Source organism: Silurus aristotelis (assembly GCF_946808225.1).
Source record: "Silurus aristotelis genome assembly, chromosome: 7".
Lineage (NCBI taxonomy): Eukaryota > Metazoa > Chordata > Actinopteri > Siluriformes > Siluridae > Silurus > Silurus aristotelis.
The window spans coordinates 29,156,326-29,179,451 of NC_139580.1; the positions used below are offsets into that span (position 1 = coordinate 29,156,326).

Consider the following 23,126-nt stretch of genomic DNA (forward strand, 5'->3'; position numbering starts at 1 on the left):
AGCAGTGTTGTACTAGTTACTAAGAAATAGTAACTTTAGTAAGTAGTAAGAAATTACTCATTACTTCATTCAAAAAGTAACTCAGTTACTTTGTTGATTACTTACAACAAAAATGAATGCTTTACTTTTAAAAGTAACTTTTTGGTTACTTTTTTGAAGAACGTTCTTTAATGTTCCCATTAATGCCCTTTTATGCGTTATGTTCTATACAAACACAAAACTGACTTAAACACAAAGTAATTTTTAAACACTATTTTATTGAAGTCAGAGCAGCACAAACTGAATATATCACAAGGATTTCTGAAATAAATACCAAAACAAGCTGAATAATATATTCACAATCAAAAACTAAAGTGGCTTCTGCTGTTGTGTTGAGTTCTTAAAAATGTTCCTTTCACAGCTGAAGTATGAAAACTATCAACAATGTAGAACAGAACACTAGGTTAGCTTCTAGCTTCTAGCTTCATCGAGGCATGGAGTTTTTGTAGGAGCTTCGACAGATTGGAGTTGCTGTTTATCGCAGTAGATACGAGCTTCGAACCAGAAAGACACAGCTCACATTTGACTAAAAAGTTTTTGTCTTTAAGCTTAACTAAAGTGAAATACCTGTATAAATGGAGACACGCCCACAGTGCGTCTTCTTTGTGTTTACAGTGGTTCATCCACCAATCCTACAATGCGTCTCTGCTGTAAACAGGTTAGGCTGTAGGCTACACTTAAGCCAAAATGAATTCATTAAAAAAAACGGACAACGCACCATACGGTAATGGTAACGGAGTTACTTTATTTAAAAAGTAATGCGTTACAGTATTAGTTACTGTCAAAAGTTACTAGTAATGCGTTATTGCCCAACACTGGTCATGAGTCAGCAGAGTGAACAGCAGTGGGCTGAGCACACAGCCCTGAGGGGCCCCTGTGCTCAGTGTAGTGGTGCTGGAGATGCTGCTCCTGATCCGGACTGACTGAAGACCCCAGTCAGTAAGTCCAAGATACAGTTGCAGAGGGAGGTGTTTAGGCCCAGTAGGCTCAGCTTCTCAATCAGGTGCTGAGGGATTATTGTGTTGAATGCTGAACTGAAGTCTATGAACAGCATTCGTACATATGTGTCCTTATTGTCCAGGTGGATGAGGGCCAGATGAAGGGTCATAGAGAAGGCATCATCTGTAGAATGGTTTGAACGATACGCGAACTTAATGGGGTCCAGCGAGAGTGGTAGCTGGGTCTTGATGTGCCTCATGATGAGCGCCTTGAAGCACTTCCTCACGATGGGTGTGAGTGCGACGGGAATATAGTCATTGAGGCAGGAGACAGTAGACTTCTTCGACACGGGTACGTTGTCTTGAAGCACGTAGGAACAACGTTGCTGCTCAGGAAGATGTTAAAGATGTCAGTAAAGAGATCCTCTAGCTGTTCTGCACATTCCCTGAGCACTTTGCCGGGAATGTTGTCTGGTCCTGCAGACTTCCTTGGGTTAACACTGCATTGACTTTTCCTCACTTCAGCTGTGGTTTGAAAGAGCACCTGGTCACTGGGAGGAGGGGTGGTCTTCCTCGCCGCCATGTTGTTCTTGCACCTCAAACCGGGCTTAGAAGTTGTTCAGTGCAGTCAAGCGCAGGTAAAGATGTTTTGTAGTTCATGATCACCTGGATGCCCTGCCACATGCGCTGGATGTCTCAGCTGTCCTGGAAGTGGCCGTGGATTCTCTTGTCATGTGCTTTACCTCTCTGATAGCATGGGACAGTTTGGCCCTTGCTATTCTTAAGGCTGTCTTGTCCCCTGCTCTGAAGGCAGAGTCTCCAGATTTTAGCAGCGCACACACTTTAGCGGTCATCCACAGCTTCAGTTTGGAGCGCGTGGTGATGGTCTTGGAGATTGTCACATCATTAATGCACTTGCCGATGTAGCTGGTCACTGCTGACGTGTATTCCTCTAAGTTCATGGAACACGTGTATTCCTTCAAGTTAATGGAATCGTCATTGGCTGCAGCCTCACTAAACATGTCCCAGTCAGTGCATTCAAAGCATGTGTCAGTGCATTCAAAGCATCTAGACATCCATGTCCTGAAGAGCAGACATGGATCCTACTGGCCACGTTTTCACCTGCTTTCGAGCTATTCTTGAACACCTGTTGAGTGGTCCTTATGCTAGGATCAGCATAACAGAGATGTGGTCTGAGTAGCCGATGTGGGGCGGGGCTTCGCCTGGTATGCGTCCGGAATTTTTGTGTAAACAACATCCAGCAAATTTTCCCCTCTGGATGCAAAGTCCACAATCTGATGGAGTTAAGGGAGCACAGTCCTGAGATTTTCATGGTTGAAATCTCCGGTGACAATAAACAATTTATCAGGGTGTGTGTTCTGCAGTTTGTTAATGGTCCGGTATTGTACACAAAGCGCCTACTTAGAATTAGCGCTAGGTGGAATGTACACTCTGAGCATAACAGCAGTGGGCAGTAGGAGGAAACGAGAACAGGTTTTTAACACCATTCCGTGTTGAAATAAACACACAGACGGACACCGCACGTCTTACCGCACAGAGCTGCATTTCTGTCGGCACAAAACATGGCTAGCCCCTCCAGTTGAATGGCGGTGTCCGGAACTCTGTCGTTCAGCCACGTTTCAGTGAAAACAAAAATGCAGCGGTGTCTGTACTCATGCTAAGTAGTTTGTTGCAGTCTGATGTAATCCAGAGAGCAACATATGCTACCATCCTGTCCTTTTCAGGGAAGGCCTTGCATATTTTACCAAGACAATGCTAACTGCATACTGCATCTATTACAATAGCATGACTTTATAGTAGAAGAGTTTAAGAGTTTAGTTGCTAAACTTGCCTGCCTGCACTCTAGACCTTTCACCAATTGGAAACATTTGGCGTATCATGAAATAAAAAATATGACAAAGACACAGAAAAGATTAGAGGGATAGAATCCTGCATGAGAAACAAATGGGACAATATTCCTTTCCCAAAACTCCAGCAACTGGTCTCCTCAGTTCCCAAATGTATATGGACTGTCATTATAAGTACAGGAGATGCTACTCAGTAGCAAACATACCCATGTCCCAACTGCAGGCATCAAATTTAACATTATTAATTTCTTTTTTTACAAAGGTATATTTCTTCAGTTTGAACATTTGATAATATTTGTTCTATTGGGGATAACATATGGGTTTATGGGATGTGCAAATCACTGCATTCTGTTTTTGTTTACATTTAAAAATAAATTCTTTTTTGGAATTGGGGTTGTAATTAAACATGAGAAAATACACTTAAATAGTTTAGTTTAAAAATAAAGTAAATAAAGAATTATGAAAAATGAGAAGAGTTTAAATGAATAAAATAGGAAAACAAATAATGGTAACATCCTGGTTGCAAAATTAGGCCTAACCTTTTGTAATGGTAAATGTGACTGTGCACCTAATAATCCAAACAAACACATTAAAAAATTATCATACACCTGAATGAAGCGATCCTTAATAAACCCTTAACTAAACCCTGTTTCTTTTTTTATGTCATCAAATTCCTAAAGTCATTATTCTATAAGAAAAGTGACAACCATGATCTTTTTCTTGAAAGGTATTAAATAGAGAGAGGTGCAAAATTGATTCCAATCATTAGATGTACTATAGAACACTGTAAAAAGTCATTTACAGATTCCAAATCTCATGCTGTCTATCAAAACAAGCAACTATCCATCTTTTTTTGCTGTACAGCATTTTAGCTCGTCTTGTTTGTGGTACAGAACAGATAAAGCTGTGAATGTTTTTGTTGGTAAAAACCTGAGCAGGGGTTTAAAATAAGAAAATGACACTGTGTTGAATACAGGAAATGTCACTAAAGAGGAATTCATCTCTTCTCAGAAGTTATCTCTACTGCTGTCCATCTTAGAGCAATTGTTTGTGTAGATTATATACATCTCTTTTATAATGAGCTTAATCAAATCTAATGACTAGGGTTTCTCACAAGAATACCAAGAAGTGAACGTTCTTCTAAAATAGACAATTAAGAAGAAGAAAACTCATCAGAACCTACAACAACAATTAATTTTACTGTATCTGGCAAATATTGGTCACTCCCTGTAGAAATGTTATTTATTTTATTCCTTACATGCCTTAACTATATGATCACAGTAACTAGGCAGTAACATCCAAGACCACCTATGCGCCCTGATCTACACTGTCCCCTGCCAACACCTTACAGTCTCCAATCTCCTTCAGGTTGCATCTCCTACACCGAACATAGTCCACCTGTGTGCACCTTCCTCCACTCTTATACGTCACCCTATGATCCTCCTTCTTCTTAAAATACGTGTTCACCACTGCCATTTCCATCCTTTAAGCAAAATCTACCACCATCTGCCCTTCCACATTCCTCTCCTTAAAGCCATACCTACCCATCACCTCCTCATCACCTCTGTTCCCTTCACCTACATGCCCATTAAAGTCTGCCCCAATCACCAATCGTTCTTTCCTAGGTACCCCTTCTACCACTTTATCTAACTAGAATATTTCCTTCTTCTCCATTTCACAACCCACTTGTGGAGCATAGGCACTGATGACATTTATTATCAGTTCTTCAACTTCCAGCTTCACATTCATCACCCTATCAGAAACTCTCTTCACCTCCACTACACTCTTACTGTACTCTTCCTTCAGAATCCCCCCTACACCATTTCTCTTTCCATCCACACCATGATAAAACAGTTTAAACCCACCTCCAATGTTCCTGGTCTTACTCCCTTTCCACTTGGTCTCCTGAACACACAACACATCTACCTTTCTCCTCTCCATCATATCAGCTACCTCTCTCCCTTTACCAGTCATAGTACCAACATTTAAAGTACCAACCCCAGCCTCCACTCTCCTCCACTTTTCCTTCTCCTGCCGTCTCTGTAGACGTCTTCCTCCTCTCCTTCTCGGCTGTGTTTCCCAAAGGTAGCAAATATAGAGAAGCATTGGACCTTAAACATAAACTAGTGGAACATTAATCTGTACCCTTAAATATGCAAAAAGAAGTCACTAATTACAGCCAAAAGACCTGAAGCAAGAGAGGGCTGTTCCTTTAACTTAAACACATTTTCTAGTCTTTAAGAAAAGAATATAATCATTGGTGTCAAAAGCTGCACTCTCAAGCATTTCCAGCTGATTGATGTCTTTACAATTGGGCTCCATATGCCTGCAATTGCCCTGTAACCACTCCTAGGCAGACCTATTTCTGGAGAAAAGCCTTTATCCTCCAGGGAGCTAGAGCTTATGCCCCTCTTCTTTAGATGAGAACACAAATCTGTCTCTGGTATTAAAGTTTGAGTTGCCAGCTGATAGGCCATTTCTGAAAGTCCAATAACTGTGGATTAATCTTGCAGATGTGGTTAACAAACCATGCAGCCAAAGCAGGAACTTGAACTGCACATAATATATTGCACAGATTCGATTAGGCCATGTCCACACTAATATGTTTTTGTTTGAATACAAATATACTTCTTTGACCGTCCATCTACACTGCGACCGCGTTTTCAGTCGAAAAAAAAACAAAGCTTTTTGAAAACGCTCTACAAAGTGGATGAAATTAGTTTGGACTGTAAAAATAGAGGCTTCCATAAAAGTCATTGCAGCGATGCACCGCTATTTTCTAAGTCCCATCTGTGCTACAGGATTCTGGAGAACTTTTACCACTGTACCAAGATCATCTCAGTTTGGTACAACAACTGCACTGCTTCAGTCTGTAAAGCCCTTCAGAGGGTGGTGAAAACCAGAAAGTGAATCATCTGCACTCAGCTAACCCACCTTCAAGGACATTTACTGTACAACAAAAGCTGTCTGCATAGGGTGAGAGCTATCTTTGATTATGCCTCTCGCCCTGCGCAGACAGCTTTTGTTGTAAATGTCCTCCAAGGTGGGTAGCTGAGTGCAGATGATTCGATACAATAGACAACAATAGACTATTCACCCTTCTCCCATCAGGCAGATGCTACAGGTGCCTCAGAGCCGCACAAACAGACTGAAGAATAGCTTTTTATTTTTCCTGTAATTGAACCTGTTTCCTGCACTGAACAGCTGATCATACAAAGTCAACAAATACAATACTGCACTTTCTGTCTATATTGGAATGCTTCATTCACTGTGCATCTTTGCACCATCCATAACTATGTTTATCATTGCACTACTGTATATTCCAACTATATTTATTCTGTATACACTGTATCATAAAAACATTCATATATGTACATATTGTGTTATTAAGCATGTTATCTCCTTAAAATTTTATATTGTATATTACTATTTATATCATATCTTATTACCCACTGCACCGTCTGCACATTAATCACTCTGACCCCTGTACATGTGGACCCCATACCCTCAATATGCACAGATGCTAACTGCATTTCATCGGCTCTGTACTTGTACTTTGCTTTATCAATGACAATAATGTTAAATCTATTTTAATCTAATATCATAACTGAGTTTTATTTACAGCTTCGACAGATTTTAGACATTTACTGCTCAAAATGGTGAATCAGGCATCATAGGTCATCGGCCAGCACCCAGGCTATGTCTAAAGTGGAAACCAGTGATCTGGAAACCACAAGAAGTGATATTCAGCTCAGACCTCACCTCAGCTGGTGGTTGGCCACAGTTCTGTGTACCAGAAAGCTGCAGAGCCGAACTAAAAGGCAAACTGAAGCCTTAATCTGTGGTGATATAGAAATATACTAGGAACACTCTCCTAGCAGGGGATGCCATTTATGGGTGTGTATTCTAATAACTTTGGAAGATCATCAAGAATAAGGTGAGTGAATGCATGATAAGGATCATCATTGAAGCTAACAACAGCTATAAATCTCACCATCTATAACAACTGAACAACCCACTGAAACCTGTGGGCATTTATCACTGGTATATCACACTGTTAACATGCAGTCCTCAATACTACAACAATCCCTTCAAAATGAGTGCTAGTGTAGTAGCATGTTTAGTCTCCAATACAGAATGCTTCATAATTAACAAACAAAGAACCACCAGAAACCATCATTGAGAAGACTCAGGATATTCACGGAATCAGATAGCATAGCATACCAAGCATTTACACTGATCACTACTAGCTAGAGGTACCACCTGCAAGCCCAGGAAGCATTTAAAGCAATACTATTCCAAACCACACTAATCAATCTATCGTGTTACCATCATCTCAGACCACTGCAAAACATGCAGCACTGACTGTTCTTTTATTACATGCATCATGTGCAAATTTGACTTTATGTCAGTGTGTCATATCAATTAGACACGTTTTAACTAATCAGACTGCAATTTAGAAGGCGTCTAATCATGTCTGCATTTTCACATCATTTGATTAGATGGTCAGAGAGCACACCAGTCCGATCTCGCAGAATCGCATCTGTAGCAAACTGCACAAGCTCAAATATATCCGTTTGGATTAAATAGCTGGTTTCTTTTTTTATTATTATTTCACAATGACTGACAGAGAAGAAAAAAATTATTTTTCAATTTCAATTTCGCAGATACACTTTTACAAGATAGACTTGACGTGAGGAAAGGTCAGAAAACATTTCAACTTTTGTGTTTTCTTTCCTGTAGAATTTGCAGAGAAAATTCTCACACTTCATTTTAAATCCCCAGGAAATCCGTAATGCACAGAAAAAATGCAAAATAATTCAGGTTCATTTTACGAGGTTATTAATATCGATGCTTCTGCTAGAGATGATGTATGCGGGCAGTGCTGCTGTGGCTCCAGTGAAAGGAGACGTTTTAAATTGTTGTAAGAAGTTGTAGGTTTGTAAATGTGTTTGCTATATGAACAGAAGGGACTCCCAGAGAGAGAGAGAGAGAGAGAGAGAAAGAGAGAGAGAGAGCGAGCGAGCGAGAGAGAGAGAGAGAGAGAGAGAGAGAGAGAGAGAGAGCAAGCGAGAGAGAGAAAGAGAGAGAGAGAGTTTTTAATACTCTAATCAACATGCGCATGAACAAATATGAATACTTTATGCAAATGTATGTTTATTATTAGTAACACTAAACTCAACATAGAGCATAAAGACAAAATATTCTTGTAAATGTTTTAAAGTAAAAATGGTGTTTTAAATTACTTAAATCTTCAGGACGTCAAACGGAACTTTTGCAATGTTTCCACACGGACAGTTTTAATTGCCGGATGTGGGGATCCTGGTGGATTTTGGTGCTTGATTCGAGACTTGGCGCATCAGTAAAACAAATGCTTAATGATTTTGTTTTTTGAAGTTTACTTTTTTTAATATCTGAGGAAAGAAAGGACATCATGAATAAATGTGTGTTGCGTTGAGGGTTTTAATTCGGAATGTGGAATTTAATATGGAAGTGAGATCATGTGGAATGTTCTGACGATCATCATGCTCAAGTTGCCAAATGGTTTTGTCATTTTGAGCTCGTCAAAGGTTTTCCTGATCTCTCGTCGTCTGCCAGTGACGTTCTTCCACTCCTGAAAACACTTCGGACGACTCATTGCAGCATCGCCGTATGCCAAACGTATGTCACGTCTCTGTGGCAGATTTGCCCAGTTTTATGCAGAATTTCGTGTTTGCTCTTCGTTCTAACTTGCTGTCCATGATGAAATCGCAGACATGGTAAAGCACATGGTCAGAATAGCACCAGTTACACCATTAGTCTTATAACTTTTTTATACCATCTCGCTTGTACAGATAACATTTTCTTGCCAATCAACACTGCTTTATGAATAAAAAAATATATTGTCTAATAAGAGATACTGAATCTCTTTACATTTTTAGTTAATATGAAAACAGGCACGACTATGACCAGCACACAAAAAAACTATACGTCTAAAAGTGGAAAAGGTGTTCAGGAAAGTGTGAAGTGTGTCTGAAAGAATGCTTTACCGCAGGCTGTGGACTTGCATGGTGAGTAACAGAGCACCACCCATCTTACCCAAGAGCCATTAGTCAGGTCAAACCCAGGAGGAAATAGATAAAGAATAGATACTCAGACACTTGAACAGAGAGAATTTTTTTACAATATTTATTTAACACAGAAAACAGACCATATGACACTTCAGTGTCTTCATATTAAACATTTTAGACAATTTTACTGCTCATGAACCAAAACTTCTTTTTTTAGCATGAACGAAACGGGAACTCGGTAATCAAGAAAAATAGAGTACTTGTTTGAGCCTGAAAAGCCCACAGAGACTGTAGCAGGGTCTACAGGAAGCACAATTAAGGCTTTTGGTTCACAGGGATTTACCATTAAAAGTGTACAATGTCATTTTTGGAGCAGTACTTCACATTCATAGACTATTTGTACATGTGTACTTGCATGCTGGTACTTGTGGATCTGTCTGTACTTGTGAATTGTGTGTGTGTGTGTGTGTGTGTGTGTGTGTGTGTGTTTGTGTGTGTGTGTGTGTGTGTGTGTGTGTGTGTTTGTGTGTGTGTGTGTGTGTGTGTGTGTGTTTGTGTGTGTATGTGTAAAGAGAGAATGTCGAAGGAATTCTCTTCAGGAATACAGGACTGAGCAGCTGAGCAAGAAAATTCATTCCAGCAAGTCCTGACACAGCCTGCTAACAGATCACATAACACATCTACCATCTTGCACTCACAACTACACACAACTTCACACACCCCATCTATTGAAGTAATTTATTCCATCTTTCACTCTCTGCGTCCACTTATAACCTCAAGCTTTATGTGTTTAATCAGAACAGGTACATGCCTGTCATTACTGAATCTTCTGTTATAATTCTCTGTATCTTGTGTTCTTTGTCCCTCAGTTTTCTTTGGTTAAACAGACTCAGGCGTGGGTGCCAAGTGTTGGTGAAATGGTGAACGTGCAACTGCCTGTGTTAAAATAACTGCCCTCCAGGTACACAATGTCATACACAGGAATGCCTCCACATCCTGAAAGAGGATTTTTTTTGGTTTTTCAGCATTTTACATGTGGCTCATATTTTCTTCATAAACGAACCTCATTAGAAACCTGTAATTATTTACTGGTGTGTTTTACCTCAGTATAGTTCACATCCTATTTTTTTCAATATAAAATAGAATATGTTTTTAGTTGGTTTTGATTTTTTTTTTTTTTTACAAATCACAAATAATGATGCACAGAACAGATGATGCTTCATGTTTAATAACGTTAATTGTGATCTGAGGTCTGATTTTTGTGTAATCAAACAGGATGTAAAACAGGGGTCAGCAAACCTTTTTGCTTTTAGGTCCACATAATCTTTCTTTTTTTAATCGGGGGCAGGTCGGTCTGTAACAGAAAATTACATGGTTTGGAGTGACTACACGTAGATTTTAATATGATGAAATTACCATGAAATGTATTTATTTTGCCCCCTAATTAGTTTATTATTTTGTTGTGCACCATACAGACAAATGAGCATCACTTTTCAAAAGATATTTTGCTTATTTAAAAATTTGCTATCGAAATCAAACCATTAGCTTACTTATAAGTATGCCTATGCATATGGTTAGTGGGTGAATCTAACAAATAATTAGACTATGTTAATAACTAATTTACTAAGCTTGACCGATAGTGGATTTGACTGATTGAAGAGTTTTTAAAATGGTTACTGGGAAAAAAACATAACACTCCATGTAAAATAGTACTGACCTAATTATTAAAAAAACAGTACTGATTCATGAAAATGTGCTAAAAGAAATACATGTGAGTATATTCATTAATAAATATACTGTAATTATATAATGAATAAATTATAAGTAATAAATATAGTGCTCTCCTGCAGGACCAGTTGTAGTGATTTGCCTCTAGAGGCCGCTCTTGTAATGGCAGCAAAAAAGTGGAATCGGTATGGATTTTTGCGACTATCGGTGCCTCGACCCCTATTAATAACTAAGGAACATTTTAATTTAAATCAAATACAGATATGATATGAGTAAAACACATATTTTAAATGTCTCTGGCATTGTTCTGAGGGCTGTTCCAAATGTGGGGACGGGACATAGTTTGGAGACCTGTGATGTAAATAAAGCTCTATGTTATACTGAGGTGCTGTGTACAACCTTCTCCTTAAACACTGCCAAATAATGCGCCCATGTGCCCTAATCTCTCTTTTATCTGTGAGCCACACTATAATGACCTCCCAGATTTAACATTCTCAGCAATTACATCCCTGTAATTACACACGTTTTGTCTTTTTTTGAGCTCCTTTAAAAGGACTTTTGATGAGTCAAAATGATCTCTAACACAATACTCCAGGAGTCTCATTGATCTACTATGTAAGATGTGATCACTGTCCTTCTGGCAGATTCCAGTAGTCTTTATCACTATTTTCAAAGACATTTCTCCAATCTGTGATCAAGCTGCTTTGTCAAACTCAAAATAGTCACATAGACACATTCTAAAATCATCATCAGGACTATACAAGGGTGCATCCTGTTCTCTCTTCCTCTCTCCTGCCATAAATTGGTTTTGCATCAATGACCTGGATATCCATGAAATTATGGATCAACACAAGATCTTTATGGATGTATTTGGACTGCACTGAATGTCAACAGTCTACTACAATGGCTCAGGAAGTTGCATGTATTCACCTTTCACTGCACATCCCAACAACACTGAAGGATGAGATTCCCTTTTGAGTTTGGTTCCTCTCAGGGTTTCTTCCTCATGCTCATTTAAGGGATTTTTTCCTTCACCACAGCCGCCACTGGCTCACTTATTAGGGACAAACTTATACATTCTTTATTACCGCTTTATCTTTGTAGACAATATCCATTGTTAAAAGTGCTCTACAAATAAAAATAAATTGAATTGAATTGATTGGCTGGTATCTAATGGTCCAACACGAAATCATCTGGACAACCATGGCTTTGCAGACATTGCCCTGTCTGAGGAAGATGAGAAGAAACTGCAAATTGCCATGACCAACCTAGAGAAAGAAATAATTGTACTAATGTACTAACTAATGTACTAATGTAATAATTGTACTTTAAATGTGCCTTTTGTCAATCTTGTGAAATGTATGTCAATAGTTGTAATTTGCTCTGATATACTCAATAAAGATATTTAAAAGAGAAACAAAACAGAATTTTGCACAGAAAATCACATACTTGATCTACAAAAAAAGAGGTTCATAGACGGACTGCAATAAATTGGTCCAGTGGATAAATTGATAAATAAATTAATAGCTTAGATGAGGATGAGATGTTGGACCAAGTGCTGCCACTCTTAGGCCCTTGAGCAAGACCCTTAACCCTCAACTGCTCAGCTGTACGAGGTGGTATCAAATAGTTTAGAGTCTAGTTTTGTAACATGCCAACAGATGACAGCACAAGGCTGCATACACTGTCACAGGGAGCACCGACCTTCATAAGTCAGTGTGTCAAAAGACATGGTCCTGTGTACTTCAGGAGCTGTGTAACTGGTGTTGTTCTGACCACATGCGTTACCACGTCTGCTGTTCAGACCAGGCGCGCACTCTTGTCACTGACCTCTCCTCACATGTGAGTCTCTTCCCGGAAACAACATGATCTCACTTCTGCACCCACCCTACTCGCCAGATTTGGCTCATGCGGGCTTTTCCTGAAGATGAACATTTAGCTTAAAGTTCGCTGTTTACACATAATGATGTACATCCAGTGTGAATAGCAGAAGGTACTTGACAGGCTTCGAAATGAAGACTTCCAGGACACATTCAGAAGTTTCAGGAACGCTGGGAGCTGTATTGTTGTGCAAGGGGACTATTTTGTAGGTGAAGGTAAAATGTAAATAAATTAAGTACTTTATTGTAAACAGAGCAAGTCTCAAAACCTTTTGATACCACCGCATTCAACTCAGATAACAGTCAATCTGCCACATGCCATGAATCTAAATGTAAATTCCCAGACTTGGGTATTGTATTCTCCCAGAAGAGTGATGCAGATTAGGATGTCAAATACAACACTATGAAAGTGACTGCTATCCTTCAGAGAATTAACAATATCTGGTCCTCAACATCCATCACCCTGTTTACTTTCATCATGGTCCCATCAGACACCCACATCAGTGACTAAAAGGCATCAACAAGAAGACTGACATTTTCCAATGACGTGAACAAGCTCTACACCATCGTTTCTCAAAGGAGACTCTTACTGGATGGTCGCATCCTCAGAACAGAGATGCTTCGGTTTGCAAAGAGCACTAACGAACACCACATGGGACGAAGCTGAGACAGTGACTGGAAACTGACACTTCACATCATATATCTGAGACAAAATATGTCTAATCAACCTTCTGTACAAAGCATTTAAAATGATCATTATTAATATATTGAGCATTTATTTTCCTTGTTTTATTTATGTTAAAATTTTAAAACCTTCTCTTTATTACCAATATTTGATTTATTTATTCTGTATTTTAATTCAAAAACACAACTAAAAATACAGTAATTCTTATTTTAATGACAGCTAATGACAGTTTTTTTCTTCCATAAATATGATTGGGGCAGTTAAATACACACATGTAAAATTAAGGAGTATCTGGTTAGCATCTAATTAGTACCGATACACATATCACTCTGAAAATTGCCAACTTTGTGCAATCGTATCTTTGCTCCATAGGTGACGTTCATCTCCTCAGACCCAAGTCAAGTGTCCCAATACTTTTTCCAAATAGTATATTTGCTCAATTTAATTATAAATTGTATTTTGGTTTACAGTTACGTTTAACTAGTTTTAGGAATTGATAGAAAATGTAATTTGTGAAATGATAAACTGGGAGCAGAGACATTTGACTTATTTCTTATCTTACAGCGACACCTACTGTTCAAACCTTGGAATGCTTGTTTTAACATTTGGTCAACTTTCATTTTAATTCTAAAAAATACCTGTAAAGTCGTTAAAAATGGCAACACGATATAGTTTTGACTCTGCTTCTGTAAAATTTAAAAGACACAGACTCATTATTGTTAAATCTAATTTACATATAATATGTTGGAATTGAACAGGGAAGAGGACATTGATTAATATCAGCTTCTACTGATTAATCTTAATGTAACACTTTTTGTAGTTGTGTCTGTTTTTACCTTGAGGAAAAAAAGGAAGAGAGATATTTAAAGGATTACAGGGCCCTTATTTTCCCAAACTATATAAACAATGTGGGTTTTATATGCCCAGTCCAGGAAAATAATATAAATGCTTATTGTGTATTGTGTAAAAAAAAACAAAAAAACATGAAATTTAAAATTGCAATATGTTTTTTGTGTTAATTTTATTTTTGCAGCAATATTGTAGGATGATTTCCAGAATTATATCGTACAAATTGTTGAATTTCTGCTCATGTTGTTTCCTGCATTAATAATGCAATTCATTCTCTGTACAAGATTCCTGTCTGTGATGCAGAAAGCACACAATTTGCCTTCATTTCAAATCCCCCCAAAAAAGTAATGCAAAAAAAAAGAAAACTCAGAAAAACCCCCCAGAAAAATGCAAAAATCATTTTATGAGGTGAATATCGATGCTTCTGCTACAGATGATGTATGCGGGCGGTGCTGCTGTGGCTCCAGTGAAAGGAGACGTGTTGAATTGTGTTCATTGGGTTTCTTGCTTTAGTGATGACTTTTATTCTGACTGTATGAGATTCCTGTCTGTGATGCAGCACTCTGTTCTACTGTGTTTCTCTATAATACTGAGGTTTCTATAGACGTGGCGTCATAATGATGGGATTAAGAGTTGGATTGAAGGCCTGGGGTGAAATTCACTGTTCACTACTGCCCAACAACTACTGTTGTGCATTAAGTTTTGACACCCTTCTACTTAGACCCAGTACTCCATACTCTCCACATTACTCCATAAATTAGATGTACTTCTTTATTTACAGGTTCACAAAAATGCACAAAGTTTATTAGTAAATAAACTGCTACTTTAGACACGCAGTGAGATTCGGTGTGATCAGAGTCACGTTGTGTATCACATGACATCATGACTGACAGCATGAGAGCAAATAAAATACCAAAGGGGGCGGGGCTTAAACAATACGTTTCCCTGAATACTGATGGTACCTAAAACCCAGGAACTGATACAATGTGTGTGTGTGTGTGTGTGTGTGTGTATTCGTATTCGTGCGCGCGCAGATGTGTTATACCACAGTAGTGTACTGTACTGTGTTAAAAGTTGCAGGTAAACAGTGACGTAATCACTGAATGTAGGATATGAAGTCATTGTTGTTTGGGACTAAAACCCAACACCTTCGCGTAGTGTGCGGCGATTTGTATTTAGTAGGAGAAGTTTGAGATCTGATCCACACCGCCCTGATCAGCACCCTGCGGCTGATGAAGACGTGAGATCCGATCATTTCCTGAATGCAGGCGCAGGAGGGAGCGGGTTCCAGTCCGCCGTGGATTTGAGGAAACTCCCCAAAACCCCGAGAGACATGCTGCAGTTCACAACAACATTCGACATTCAGAGAGATATTGTTTCGAACATTTTAGCGAAAGAAGAGACAGTAAGAAGAAACAGGGGTGAGTGTGTGTGTGTGTGTGTGTGTGTGTGTGTGTGTGTGTGTGTGTGAGTGAGATCTGTAACCTTCTGACAGCTGAAAACAAGCTTCAGGTCTCCGGAATTTACAAAGTGTCAAAACTTTATTTTAATTAATGAAACAAACACTCCAAAACACACATGACACAAAACATCTGCTGACTTAATAATAAATAAATAAATATTTATATTATATTCAGGCTCACCCTGCTGTCAGTCATGTCTGAAAATCACTTTCATATTTATATATATATCAGTTTGATCCTTTATTCTCATCTTCTTTTACATGTTAAAGCATTATTTATGTTTACATTTCAGTATTAATAATAAAAAAGTTTGTTTACTATAAAAATGTAATTATATTTAGATGTTGGTGAACATTAACAGGTTTCTAGTAAACACTTTTCCAAGTTCATATATAAAGACTGAGAAGTTTGGAAACACCAAGTGTTTAATGGTTTTTAAGACATGTTAATTCATGTTACTTTTGTTTCTATGCAAAAAACTTGGTCATGTAACAATCTGAAGATTTTCTCTCTGATCACATCTTCTCTCCGGTTCTCCATCTTATACAAGTTCTTCTGTTAGAGACAAATATGTCCCATTTGGACTGTTTTTGCCTTTTACCAAGATTGTTGCATAGAAACAAATGAAACATGCATGTGTGTCTCAAAAGCCATTAAAGACTTAATGTTTCCACTGTAATGTTGAATAAATTCAGAACAATCTGATTGAGTAAAGTCACAATAGACAGATAGATCTAGAAGCACTGTAACACAGGGGTTCTATAAATTAAACATTAACATGAGTCTGGAATTAAATAGAGAAACTCTGCATCCTGTGTAATAGATCTGAGTATCAGTCTAATATTTTTTATGTCTACTTGAGTTCCCTGAAAAAATGTCATGAAAAAAACATTTAAAGCTCAGGAAAACCTGCAGTGCATTATTTAACTGTAGTTTCGTCCATCTATGTATACATGCCTATACTCCCTCACCTTACCTCACCTCTCTCCGCTCACTTGATCATTTATTTATTATTATTTATACTTAACCATATTACACTGTTTACATGCTGTTTTTTGCACCTCTTACCTGCTGCTTACTGCTGTTGTTTGCACTGCATTGTGTTTGTTTATATTTACTCTTGGTTATAGTTTTTATAGTTCTCTTTGCACAGTACTGTATATTCAGAGTATACAGTAGGTTTACTGGTCGGCGCTATCTTGTCTTATGTGTATTGTATTGTGTTGTCCATCTGTCTGCACTGTCTGTCTGTACTGTTTTTTGTCTGCACTGTTTGCACTAGGTTGCACTCGATGCACTTTATGTAGCTTGTGGTGTGTTGTAGCTCTATGTTGTTGTTTAGTGTAGCACCAGGGTGCCGGAGGAACGTTGTCTCGTTTTTACTGTGTACCACTGTGTCTAGTAGAAATGACAATAAAAGCCTCTTGACTTGACTCACTATATATAAAGAAAAGAAAAAAAGGTGCTTTATACTTGTCACATGTACTTTACAGCACACTGAAAACCTTTCATTGCATCTCTCAGTGATATTATGAACCTTGGGTCAGAGTGCAGCTATGAAACAGTGCCCCTTGGAGAGCAGAGGGTTAAAGGCCTTTCTCACAGGCCCTAAGAGTGGAAGCTTGGGCTTGAACCAGGCCTTGAACCCCGACCTATTGATTAGCTTTAACTAATGAGCTGCTACTTGCTTTGCAAGGCATGCTGTCCCAAATGAGCAGACGTATAGGTAAACTGGGAGACGGTATGAGATCAGGATCAGGAGTAAAAAGATTGGACTATAAGCACATGGACATGATTGGAAATAATGTTATACTGTATGCTTTGTTATAGTAGAACATCCTATTCATAAATATTTATTAATGATCAAACATTTGTATTATTATAATATTGTAATTCCTGTTTGATAATGGCCACACCCCCTTATCTTATGTTGCATTAATTAATTGACATTACTTGTACAAAACAGTTTTATCAGTAAGAAATTCAATACATTTTTATTTGTATGGCACTTTTAACATTAGATATTGTCTTTAAGCAGCGTTAAATAGATAAATCAGCAATAAAATAATGTATAGTTTTGTTGCTTCTAATTGTTTGTCCCTAATGAGTGAGGCAGTGGTGACTGTGGCAAAACTCTGTGAAATAGTATGAGATAGGAACCTTGAGAGGAACCAGACTCAGAAAGGAACCCGTCCTCATTCCCAACATCAAATGTCCATTCATTACATTTTTATCATGGTTAAGGTATGCAGTGATGGGTGCTGTTCATGCAACTGTGGTCCTGATCCACTGTAGTAGACTGTTGCTTAATTACAGTCCAAATCCATCCTCAAAGTTTTTGAGTTGCATAATAATTTAATGGAACTTTAGGCTGTTGATGTGGAAAAATTCTCACACTGAGTCGTCCCCTATTGAAGAGAACTCCATCCAGAGGTAGGGCGTTGGGATGAATCAGACCGATCCAAAAATAAAAAAAGGTACAGTTACTTTGGTCACTGGTACCTGAGGAGCATGTTTAACAAGAAAGAGAGAGGAAAAAGGGAGAGAGGGGGAAGAAGAGGGATAAGAGGAAATGATAGAAATGTTTTGACTTGCACTATTCAGGCAAGAAAACAAATGCTGCTCATACTGTTCATTTTTTACTGAATTACATGCTTTTCACTGAACGCTGATTTGTTCTTTTCATGCTACAAAGACATCGTGCTGGTCGCTGACACTCAGATCCTGAACGTTGAGAGGGATGAAGGTGTGGTGTATTCCTGGAGAGTAAGTTTAAAAAAAATCCTTTTTATTATACAGTATGAATTTAATGTTTTTCTAATAAACAGCACACAGAAATAGAAAATATATTGGTCTTGAATTTTGTGTTTTAATATTATCTGCATTCAGGAACATGGTGAACTGCCTTCAGCAATAATATTCTGCAATAACACTCTGTGTGTAGGAGTTTATATGTCTCTCATATTGTTTTGGAGAAATTTTGGCCATCGTTTTCTTTGTTTCAATACATTATTGTTTTAGGTTCACACTCAGCTTCCTTAAGATCCTCTCACATCATCTCAAGTTATAGACTATGGATTAGCCATTCCAACACACTAATTCTTGTTTAGATCTCAACCTGCTGGACAGATAAAGTATGAAGTGGACTTTAAATGACTTTCCTTTGGCTGCTAAACCATGCCAAATGACCAGCCCTTCCTCCATCATGCTTCATTAATGGTATAAAGTGTTTGTGGTGATTTTGGTGGAGAGGTGAACATCATCATGAACATTTCATGTACTTGCAGAGACTTAAGGTTACCTGAAGAAGCTCTTATATTATTTTTTTATTTTATATCTGAGCATTAAGTGATTGACCTTGAGCTGATTTTGCGATTGCATTTTTATTCACTACATTGTCTTGCCATGAAGTTGGTTCCAATTAACATCATCCAGACATAATTGCCTGTTGTTGAAATATGGATTGGTAGCCATCCTTTCACCTGGAATAACCATCTTTGCTCAAAAACAAACTGTCGACATCTTTCCTGTTCAAGATTTTTACAGAAGTTTGACTTCAGAGCCAAAGCATTTCACATTTGTACTCATCTGTACAAAGAAATTTCTTCCACTTTGTCACTGTCCAATTCCAGTTTGTTGCATAGAAACCAATGGAACATGTATCTCAAAAAACATAAAAGTGTTTCTACCTGTTTGAATTCGTTCTGGGGAAGACCTTAAAAGATCTTCATTTCTTAGCAGTCCTTCTCACTGTAGAATGGTGACCTTAAGAATGTTTGGGGAAAAAACTATTAAAATTAAATATGTTAAGGGTTTTTTTTTTTGTTTTTCATTTTGTCATGTGTGATTTTTGCTCTTTAGACCTTGATAAATAAACAGACCCAATTAAAGGATTGTGTACTTGGTTTGTCACATAACTGTTTGTTAAACAAGCCCAGACCCCAATGAAGTGTGATGATGGAATTAATAGTGTTGTGATTGCATTTCACAGGGAGTCACAGGAAACACCAGAATTGGCAAATATGACCCACATACCAAACAGAATAAGGTACGTTGGGGAAGTTTTGGACTTTTGCCTGCTGCACATGCACTTAAAGTTGACTTAAATTTTTATTAAGACTTGAGGTATCTTAGCCCTCTGGGAGTTTCTAACGATGGGTGATAGTTTACAGAAATAAAAACTGGTTTAATACGTGTAGAATCACGAGTGCAGGATTTTTTTAAGTCAGATGCAGTACATGACTTTACTGCATAACTGAGTGGTTAACATGCCTAACATACATTAGGAGGCCTAATTATCGGGGGACAGATGTAAACAGCTTGAATAAATCCTAATGAAAATGGCACTTCATGTTAAGGTCACATTGTCCAGATGAACAGTCTGTCAGCAAAATCAATGAAAGGGATCTTATAAGAAAGGGACTTTTATATTTGTCACATGTACAATAAAGCAGAGTGAAATTCTTTCGTCTTTGCCAGCGATGCTAGGAAGCTGGGGTCAGCCATGATACAGCGCCCCTGGAGCACAGGTGGGTAATTTCCCTGCTCAAGGGGCCCCAAAAGATTGGCAAAATGGCGATACCAGGACTTTACCTCGCGACCTTCTGATCAGTAACTCAGATTCTTAACCAATGGGCTTCCTTCCTAATAGAATAGGCCTGTGGTGCATAAACCCAGTTATTACAAAAACAAGTGCACATTTGAGTGTTTGGTGGTGTAGTAACAGCAAGCAGTGGTCTACAGAGGTGTCGAAATAATCACAAGATAAAACGAATCATCTTGCACCATGTCCACCACTGTGGGATGTACATGTGTTGCAAGTACATTCTTATCCTCTGCAATAAGGAACTGTGATGGTGGAAACTGTGATGGTGTGAATATTTTTCTATTTCTTTGGCTATATACTGAAGACATTTGGTTTCAACTGCGGGATGTGCTGACCAAAATTAGTTTCAACCCATTTTTCAACAAAAATATTGAAAAGTGTGAAAGGTGATTGTTGTTGCCCTATTTTATATCTAGCTATATATATATATATATATATATATATATATATATATATATATATATATATATATATATATATATATATATATATATATATATATATACACACACTGATCAGGCATAGCATTTTGACCACTGACAGGTGGAAATATAAATGAGCAAGTGAACATTTTGTCCTCAAAGTTGATGTGTTGCTCGCTGTATGAAGTTGGTTAATAAATATAACTATATAGATTTATTAATAAATATATTTATATTTATTTTCTTTAGCACATTTTCATGATTCAGTATTTTATTTATTTTTTTTTTTAAATAAAGTTTGGTATTATTTTATATGAAGTGTTACAGTATGTTTGTTTTTTATCCATTTGTCGATTATCAGCAAGTACGATCCAACTAGCAGGCTACTGGTATCAGTCAAATCCACTATCGGTCGACCTCTAGTTATGAAAGTAGCCTAATTATTTGTTAGATTCACCCACCAACCATATGCATAAGTAAATGTTTTGATTTCAATAGCAATGAATATGAAAAAATGTTGCTGATCATAAGAATGCTCTTTTAATAGGCAAAATAAAAACAAAATCATTAAAAAATCTCCACAATAATACTGGTAGTCACGTGTCATTTTCTGTTACAGATTGACCTGGTTTCATTAAAGAAAGGAAAAATCATGTGGCCCTCACAGAAAAAGTTTGGGGATCCCTGGTATAGGGCATAAATGCTTTGCCATTCCAATACTTTTGAAAGGAATCTGTGGAGTTATATTTCACAGCTCAGTCAGATGATCTATTTTGTCAATTATCTGAACCATATGAAGCCATTTTCATCATCATTAAATATGATATCCATTGATAATTCTGTATCATATGCTTTGGCCTATGCATGAACAATTATTTTTGCTTCTAAACAAAACCCTAATGTTACAGTATGTTTCTCATTCCTATTCTTTCTCCATTTTCACAGCTCCTGTACACTTTTGACAAGCAAGTGTGTATTAGCAACTGCTCTCTGAATAAAGAAGAAACGCTGCTGGGTAGGTTTCAATTGATCTGCTTAGTGGATGAAAATGGTCTCTTCTGAAACAGTAGAATGTCTGGGGTATTTACACAGTGTAGTGATTAGTAAATACAGTGTGTAATGAAATGTACCATTTTACATTCATATTTGTTTATTGGCAGACGTTCAGTATTTAAACCAAGTTTCTTCGGGGATAAAGAACAGAAATATAGTAGACATGAAAAAAGGGCTTGTTCATAAGTTTACATAACAGTATTAGCTGTTAGAAAAAAATATCTGACTTCATGTGTAGTTTCAGAAACACAACCAATAAAAAATAAAAAAACATTTAATAGGCTTTCAAACTGCTGCTTCCTCAGTCACAAACAAATGGAACTTTTTCAAGGAAAACACTCTTAAAAGTGTATGTTGCGCATGGACAAATTACATAGTAAAGCAGTACAAAAACTGGGGTGTAAGAAAATATTGATGCATATGAGTATTGCGATATTTTGTTTGTCGATACTGCATCGATTCTCAAAAATGCAATATTGATATTTAAAAAGATTCATGGCAGTTGTTTCATTTTGAGTTTTCATCCTGACCGCTAGATAGATAGCAGTCTTCTAATCTCTGAACTTAAACAGTGACAGGAAGTGCGAGCATAAGGGCACGTCACAAATGTTGATGTTAATATCCACCTGTTTCCTAAGGGCGCTGCCATAAAAACGATTATTGGTGTAACTTCCGCTAAAGCTAAAGTTAGAGTGGACTGCACGTGTGAGAGTACAGGACATGCCTATCTTTCCTCACCATTTTTTTACCTTTTTAGATTGTAGCTTTTGGATGTAAAACAGTTCAGATCATGATTCTACTACTAGCATAATGCTAATAGTAATACTAATAATATAAAACAATCATCATCATCATCATCAATACCACTTTATATTAGGTGTTTTTAATGACCATGTGAGTTACAGTGATACTAATTGTGTTCATGCATTTTTTTTATATTGACATGGAGAGAACATGGACAGAATGTACAAGCATAACATTCAGCACTAAATCATGGACCATTGAGTTATGAGGCAGCATTTATGTTAACATTTATGGCATTTAGCAGATTATGTACTGACGTGCGAAAGAGCTTTGAAGTCTCCATCAATGAATAAATCAACACTGGTTCACTGGCTGCAGACGTAAGATACCATCAGCCAAAAAACTCTGTTCTGAGGAATTATAGCACTTTTTTTATTCACATAAAACAAACAGGAAATAATAAGCGCTAATTTAATTGTTTCAGGAAGAGGTAGGTATTTACAGGTCGTTTGAAGATAGCCAGTGACTCAACTGTTTGGGCATCTAGGGGAAGTTTAGTCCACCACTTAAAAGAGTCTTGATATAGATATATATATATATATACCTACCTCTTACCCTGAAAGATACAGTGGGGGAAATAATTATTTGTGGAATTTTTATGGTAGGTTTATTTTATCAGAGAGAGCAACGTAATCCTTTAAAAACATTAAAGAAAGGTTATAAATTAATTTGTGTTTAATCGAGTGAAATAAGTGTTTGATCCCGTACCAAATTAGCAAGAAATCTGACTCCCACAGTCCC

The 23,126-nt window shown here is 37.5% G+C and overlaps 1 protein-coding gene across 1 annotated transcript in view; it reads left to right on the forward strand.

The window, feature by feature from the left end:
• The first annotated feature begins 14,956 nt into the window (after positions 1-14,956).
• The window catches only part of gsap (gamma-secretase activating protein), a 41,189-nt gene continuing 33,019 nt past the window's right edge, over positions 14,957-23,126 (forward strand). Inside the window, exons 1-4 of the mRNA XM_083546246.1 lie at positions 14,957-15,458; positions 18,196-18,266; positions 19,492-19,548; positions 21,474-21,543. Coding sequence (XP_083402372.1) covers positions 15,371-15,458; positions 18,196-18,266; positions 19,492-19,548; positions 21,474-21,543 — 286 coding nt within the window. The 5' untranslated portion in view covers positions 14,957-15,370. The remainder of the gene's footprint in view (positions 15,459-18,195; positions 18,267-19,491; positions 19,549-21,473; positions 21,544-23,126) is intronic.